The 7,897-nt window shown below is 38.4% G+C and overlaps 1 protein-coding gene across 1 annotated transcript; it reads left to right on the top strand.

Moving 5' to 3' along the window:
* The first annotated feature begins 5,234 nt into the window (after window positions 1-5,234).
* On the top strand, window positions 5,235-7,165 carry LOC127130241 (xyloglucan endotransglucosylase protein 1). The gene is made up of 3 exons (XM_051059285.1): window positions 5,235-5,513; window positions 6,044-6,237; window positions 6,766-7,165. The coding sequence occupies exons 1-3, from the start codon at window positions 5,235-5,237 to the stop codon at window positions 7,163-7,165; spliced, it is 873 nt and encodes a 290-aa protein (XP_050915242.1).
* The last annotated feature ends 732 nt before the right edge of the window (window positions 7,166-7,897 follow it).

Raw genomic sequence — 7,897 nt, 5'->3', positions numbered from 1 at the left:
GATATTCAAGCTCCTCCAGAAAGATCAGTCTCATGATTGGACCGAGGATTGCCAAAAAGCTTTTGATAGCATTAAAGAGTATTTGTCTGAACCTCTGATTCTGTCCCCGCCTATGGATGGGAGACCGTTGATTATGTATTTGACAGTTCTTGAAGACTCAATGGGTTGTGTCCTTGGTCAGCAAGATGAACCGGGAAAGAGAGAATATGCTATCTACTACCTGAGTAAGAAGTTCACTAATTGTGAGTCTCGATACTCAATGCTTGAGAAAACATGTTGTGCTTTGGCGTGGGCTGCTAAGCGCTTACGCTAGTATATGTTGAATCATACGACTTGGTTGATATCCAAAATGGATCCAATCAAGTATATCTTTGAGAAGCCTGCTTTAACTGGGAGGATTGCTCGTTGGCAGATGTTGTTATCTGAGTATGATATTGAGTATCGAGCTCAGAAGGCCATTAAAGGTAGTATCTTGGCAGACCACTTGGCACATCAACCGATCGAGGATTATCAGTCAGTTCAGTATGACTTCCCAGATGAGGAGATTCTGTATTTGAAAATGAAAGATTGCGATGAGCCTACGCTCGATGAAGGGCCAGAACCTGGTTCCAGATGGAGTATGGTGTTTGATGGCGCTGTAAATCAATATGGAAATGGTATTGGGGCAGTGATTATTACCCCTCAGGGCACACATTTTCCGTTTACAGCAAGGCTAACTTTCAAATGCACGAATAATATGGCTGAGTATGAGGCCTGTATTATGGGATTAGAAGAGTGTATTGATCTTAGGATCAAACATCTTGATGTTTATGGTGATTCGGCCCTCGTTGTTAATCAGATTAAGGGTGAATGGGAGACGAATCAGCCTGGCCTCATTCCATATAGGGATTATGCGAGGAGGATTTCAACGTTCTTTACTGAAGTTGACTTCCATCATATCCTTGAGACAAGAATCGAATGGCAGACGCTCTCGCTACACTTGCTTCGATGATTGTGGTCAGACTTTGGAATGAAGTTCCCAATATCACTGTGATGCGCTTGGACAGACCAGCTCATGAATTTGCAGTAGAGGAGGTGCAAGATGATAAGCCATGGTATCATGATATTAAGTGTTTTCTTCAGAGCCAAATTTACCCACCTGGGGCATCTGTGAAAGATAGGAAGACCTTGAGGAGATTGTCAGGCAGTTTCTACCTCAATGGCGATGTGCTTTATAAGAGAAATTTTGACATGGTTCTGCTTAGATGCGTGGATAGACACGAAGCAGACCTGTTAATGACTGAAGTCCATGAGGGTTCGTTTGTTACTCATTCCAATGGACATGCCATGGCTAGAAAGATGTTGAGAGCAGGCTACTATTGGCTGACAATGGAGTTTGACTGCTGCAAATATGTGAAGAAATTCCATAAGTGTCAGATTTATGCGGATAAGATTCATATTCCTCCGACACTTCTGAATGTGATTTTATCACCATGGCCTTTCTCTAGGTGGGGAATTGACATGATTGGCATGATAGAGCCAAAAGCGTCCAACGATCACATATTCATTCTCGTAGCAATTGATTACTTCACCAAATGGGTTGAAGCGGCATCGTATGCAAACGTAACCAGGAAGGTGGTCGTGAAATTTATCAAGAATAAACTCATATGTCGGTATGGTGTGCCAGATAAGATCATTACTGATAATGGATCTAACTTGAACAACAAGATGATGAAAGAACTGTGTAGTGAGTTCAAGATTGCGCATCATAATTTTTCTCCTTACAGACCCAAGATGAATGGGGCTGTTGAAGCTGCTAATAAGAATATCAAGAAAATTATCCAGAAGATGGTTGTTACGTACAAAGATTGGCATGAGATGTTGCCATTTGCTCTGCATGGATATCGTACATCTGTCCGCACTTCAACAGGGGCAACCCCTTTCTCTCTTGTTTACGGCATGGAGGTTGTACTCCCAGTAGAGGTGGAGATCCCATCAATGAGAGTCTTGATGGAAGCCAAGTTGACTGATGCTGAATGGGTTCAGAGTCGTTATGACCAGCTGAATTTAATTGAAGAGAAGAGATTGACTGCCATGTGCCACGGCCAGTTATATCAGCAAAGGATGAAGAAAGCCTTTGATAAGAAGGTCAAGCCTCGTGGGTTCCGAGAGGGTGACCTTGTGCTCAAGAAAGTCTTGTCTTTCGTGCCCGATTCTAGGGGCAAGTGGACTCCAAACTATGAAGGTCCATATGTTGTCAAGAGAGCCTTTTCAGGCGGTGCTTTGATACTTACAACTATGGACGGGGAGGATTTCACTCGTCCTGTGAATTCAGATGCAGTCAAGAAATACTTCGCCTAAAGAAAAAATAGAATAACTCGCTAAGTTGAAAACCTGAAAGGGCGGCTTAGGCAAAAATGAGCGTCTCGGTGGATTGAAAACACGAAAGGGCGATCCAGGCAAAAGTTAGAGACATAAAAAATGAATATGTATCCCGCTAGATTGAGTACCATACCCTGGGGCGATCTAGGCAAAAAATAGGGATTTGGCAAGTAACTGCATCCTGACAAGACTGCATTCTACAAACTGTCATTCGTCAGAGATTCTCGCTCAGTCATCATCAACCGAAGCCTTGAATACATCGAATTCAAAATTGGTGGAGAAATGGTCGTTATGTTCAATGTAGCACTGTTCCAATGTATATCACCAATTTCAAAATTGTAAAGATCTATGAAGCCATGCCATCGGCAGACTACCATTCCATCAAATAAATTTGAGCCTTTATCCAATTATTTACACTCTTATTTGTTTCTATTCAACAAATGTTTTACATGTTTTAATTGAGAAATATCATTGTTTTTAAATAATTAAACTTTTCATAACTCGTTTTTAAAAAAAAGTAAACATTCACAATGATGAAAGGATACTGGGATGTCTTCAGCGCTCTCCCAAGAATGGCATGATTCTCAACAGGGTAAGACATTTGTTCATATTCCTGGCATGTTTGTATCCTCTTCCTCCGGAGCCCTTTTTGGTTTCCTCTCCCGAGCAGAGTGTGTGGTAAAGGTATTCAGCCTCCTTCCTCCTCGGCAGGTGTCAGCTCTTGGTTTGGTTGACATTTGGAAGCTTCTGATTGGTGGTTGTATCCCCACGAAGATCCATCCTCCCCTTTGATAACTTCCTCGGTGGAGTGGCTTCCCCAGCGGAATTTATCTGTGCCATGATCCTGTTCCCAGTTGGATTGGTTGTTGTTCATTCCCCTGCAGAAGTCTTTGTTTCCATGTACCCCTGATCCCCAACAGATGGGATGTTCTCCGCTGAGCCTGGCTTTCTCTCTTGAGATGTAGTACCGGATGTTTACTCAGTCAATCAGTGGACTTGTTTGTGTTAGATATGTCTGTTCTGTCAGCATTTATCATACATAAACCATACATATGCATAGTTTTAACATTCAGATATTCATGTTGCATCCTTTGCCATATATCTTTGTTTGTTATTTTCTGCTAGTCGGTAATGTATCCCCCAAGCAGATTATTTGTGTCCGATCTCTCCATGAAGAGTCAGCCCCATAAGCAGAAAATGTTTATCCTTTCTTCCATATTCCCCACCGAGTTATGTCCTCGTGGATGATGGTTGTTTCTGTTTCCTCCCAACACATATATTGGGATGGAACCCCCCTTTGAGTTATATCCTCATAGGGATGAGTCTTGCTTCATTGTGCATCTCTAGTTTGTTCCTAGATTTGGCTTCTGGAGATTATCCTTGCAGTTCCCCGTAGTTCGGATGAATGATTTCTTAGTAACCAGTAATTATCCATCTTTTCCACGGTGGAGTCTGTGGTTTTCTACTCGTATACCGGTAGTTATAAACCCTATTTTTTTATCCCCTTGGCAGAGTTAACCTTCTATTCATCCTAACCGATGACGGTTACTTTTCCGTGGTTTTTTACCCAGTATCTGGTAGATGTAATCCCCTCCTTGACGGTTATCATTATCCAATATTCGGTATTGATAGTCCTTCACCCTTTTTGAGTATATCTCCCGGATCATTACCTTTGTCAATGTATCCCCGGCGAGTCATCTTTCATTTTACCCTCGGTTGGTAATGATTGTTTCTCCCTTTGATTGGTCATCATCTTATACCTAGTTTTCGGTATCCCCGATGTCCTTTCTTTTCGGTCGATTCATCCTTTATTAACCCAGTAACCGGTTGTGGATAATCTTCCATGCGAGTATGTTATCTACGTTCTGACGGTAATAGATAATATATCTCATGCACTCTTTGGTCGAAGTCTTTTGTTCTTCCCCAATTGAGTAAGATTCGTATTCCCTTTGTGGAAACGAATGTCCATCCTATTATCGAGTTTGCTTTTTAGCCCTCTTTTGGATGATGAGTGTCTTGGGAATATTCCCCAATTCACGCCCTGGTCGGTCACCTATTATATGCCCAGTAACCGGCATCCTTGGTGTTCCTTCCTCTCTGCTCCCTATTAGGACTTTTTGTCCCCCTGTGGAGTCAGATTTTCCTGAGTTGACGCATACCTTTTAAGTCTTCCTCAGATGAGCTTGGATATCTCTCACCCTTGTAGCGGTCTTAGATATTCATTCCCCCCGAGCATGTTGTTCTTTCACCCTTATACCGGTGTTCAGATCACATGTCTCTTTGAGCTTATTACCCAGTAACCGGTAATACCTCGCCCTGGCATTGCCCCATCAGGGTCCTTTGTGGTTATTCCTCGGCGAGGTCCTTTAGTGGATTCTCCCCGTCCGAATCCGGATTTTCATCCGAAGTATCCTTTGTGGATAATTCCGCTGTATTGGCGTATTACCCAATACATGCGCCTTTGAGTCAGCTCGGGTCTTTCCGTTGGTTTATTCTCTTTTGGAAGTCTGCTCCCCAAGTTTTGAGTCGTGCTCTGCTCACGCAATTTATTCCTTTTTCTATCCCCATTAGAGTACCAGAGTCTTTGTCCCATTGAATGTGTTACTCGTATGGATTGTCAGTTTCTCCGGATCTTCTTTTCTCTTTGTGGACACATATCCCCACGAAGTATTACCCCTTTTGCATACATACATCTGCATCATGAGGTCTCTTAGGGACCAAAATTCGTCTCTTTGTTATTATTTAAGCCCATTCTACCTCGTTGACACAAACTATGGTTTCTTCAACACAAAATATGACACAAACTTCAATTTAAATAACCCTTTTCAAAATTTTAATTTATCAATTTACACAAAGTGAAACATTAGTTAATTATGGTTTCTTCATATGCTAATAACTCTGTGTTTCTCTTACTTTTCTTATGCTTAACCTTTAGTACAATTGCATTTGGAGGAAATTTCAACACTGATTTTAACATTCTATTTGGAGATAAAAGGGCTAACATACAAGATGGTGGCAATTGTATGACACTTACAATGGATAAATATTCTGGCTCTGGCATTGGAACTCAAAATGAATATTTGTTTGGAAGATTTGATATGCAAATCAAACTTGTGCCAGGAAACTCTGCAGGCACTGTCACTGCATATTATGTATGTACTTTGTTACAAAACTACACTCATATATGCAAACTCTTAATTCACATTTGTTATAGTTTTAAATGACAATTGCATTTATATTTCAAATCTTAATATTTCGGTAAATGTGATTGATGTGGCGAAATTACGTTTGTGATGTTGTTAAAGAGACTTATAAAACCATTATATTGCATATTACAACTTCCTATAATTAAAAATTCACACAATTGGCACATCGGTGACGCTTAGATCGAGATCAAACAATGCATGAATCAAGTAGATTTGGATATTTTAAACTCTAAAAATATCAAGTTTGAAATATATATTGTTTGATCTTGATTCAACTTGTCATCGATGAGCTAGACACTTGAATGTGTAAGATTTATGACATTAGCCAATTCAAATCGTTATATTGTGGCAAAACTTATAGATATGGAAAACAAGTTATTACTATTATGGTTGCGCACACACATAAAGATTGCATAATATAAGAAACTTTTACTTATTGTATGGCTATTTAATTTCGCATATATGCATATATGCAGCTAAGTTCTCAAGGACCACACCATGATGAGATTGATATGGAATTTTTGGGTAACTTGTCTGGTGATCCATATATTCTCTCAACCAATTTTTATGCCAATGGTGATGGAGGTCATGAGGTACAATTCTATCTTTTGTTTGATCCCACAAACGACTTTCATACTTACTCTATTGATTGGAATCCTCAGCGCATAATGTAAGTTTTTCATTGTTTTAGTAAATTTTCATAAACTTTATTAGACATATTTTTCATTTGGTGTTTCACATTTCCCTTCATTAAAGGTACATAATTTTATTCGAGACATCACATCCACTAAATGTGGCGCCTCTCACAGCTAAACTCAAATTTTGGATCACCGTCTAACCTTAATTTCTACTAGACCTAATACCCGAGTTAATACATATCACAAAAATCAAGATTAAATTATACTAGATTTTAATACATTAACAATCAATAATACCTATTAGAAATTCAATGTGAATTAGAACCTCAACAAATTGACCAAAATTGATGATTGCGTACAATCACATCGCACATAATCCAAATCCTGAGATTACATGATTCTATCATTATCATTAATCTATGTCCCTTGATCTAAGTGACAAGATCTTGATCCCCATAACAAAAATTCTTTCTAAAACAATGAAAAAGATATAATTCAATATATGGAACAAACAATGTATATATACATATAACTATATCATGTGTTTGACATCTATGCAAAATATTGGTAAATAACATACCCATAAGAGTGATACATAATAGACAAAACATTGGTGTTCCATTCCCAACAAGGCAACCAATGAAATTATACACAACACTATGGAATGGAGATTCATGGGCAACAAGAGGGGGACAAGTGAAAATTGATTGGTCAAAGTCTCCATTCACGGCTGGATTTAGAAACTTCAGTGCTAATGCGTGCATGCCTAGTCCATCAAATAATTGCTTAGGTTTCAATGGCGGAGAAGATAAAGGTCTTAGTGGTGAAACAAGGAAGAAGCTCAAAGAGATTCATTCAAAATTGATTTTTTATGACTATTGTCGTGATTTTATACGTTTTGCTCGTTGTCTTCCTAATGAATGTCGCAATCACTTAACAGATCACCCAGATGAATATTAGAAATTGCATGTAGTCACGATGCATCTTATGATCAAATATATACCGTGAAGTAAAAAGTTTGTTGTTTTTTATAAGTTAAAATATGTAATATTTATTTGTCGGAGAGTTCTTAATTTTGTATTCATTAAAAAGATGGGTACGCCGACTATTGATGCCTCTTGCAAAATTAATTCAAAATTCAAATTTATTTAAATTTAATTAAATTTATAAAACCTAACATTACATAATTGTGTATTGGATACTATGACTAATAAAATTTTATGGTATTGGATTGTTCACTATATATTTTGTTATACTTTATTGATTTAATGTTTTTTTGTGTGCAAAATCATATATAATATATTGTCACGTGAAAGTTACTATGGTTGATAAGGTTGATACATTGTTTTAAATAACACTACTCTCTCTCTATATTTCGCTCAGTATTGGTTGTGTATTCAAACAGGTTTTCTAAGTCCCTTTTTATAGAAGCTTTCACCTGGGCTTGGACATCTTGAAAACCCTAAATCTATTTTCCAATCAAATCTTTTTATAATAGCTGGTTAGATCTCCTTGGAAAATAAGTAAATCTGGTTGTAATTCATGATTGAATGCGCCAGCTAATCATATCTTCAATCATACAAAGATTGCCATTAATTGTGCAATTACAAAACACCAGACATTCATACTGAATGTTCTGTGTACAGGATGTCATGACATTGGGTCTGACATCCTGGAAAAATCCTGCATAAT

This window comes from Lathyrus oleraceus, chromosome 3 (assembly GCF_024323335.1).
Source record: "Lathyrus oleraceus cultivar Zhongwan6 chromosome 3, CAAS_Psat_ZW6_1.0, whole genome shotgun sequence".
Taxonomy (NCBI): domain Eukaryota; kingdom Viridiplantae; phylum Streptophyta; class Magnoliopsida; order Fabales; family Fabaceae; genus Lathyrus; species Lathyrus oleraceus.
The sequence above is the reverse complement of the archived record's forward strand: the minus strand, read 5'-3'. Positions and strand labels throughout refer to the sequence as shown.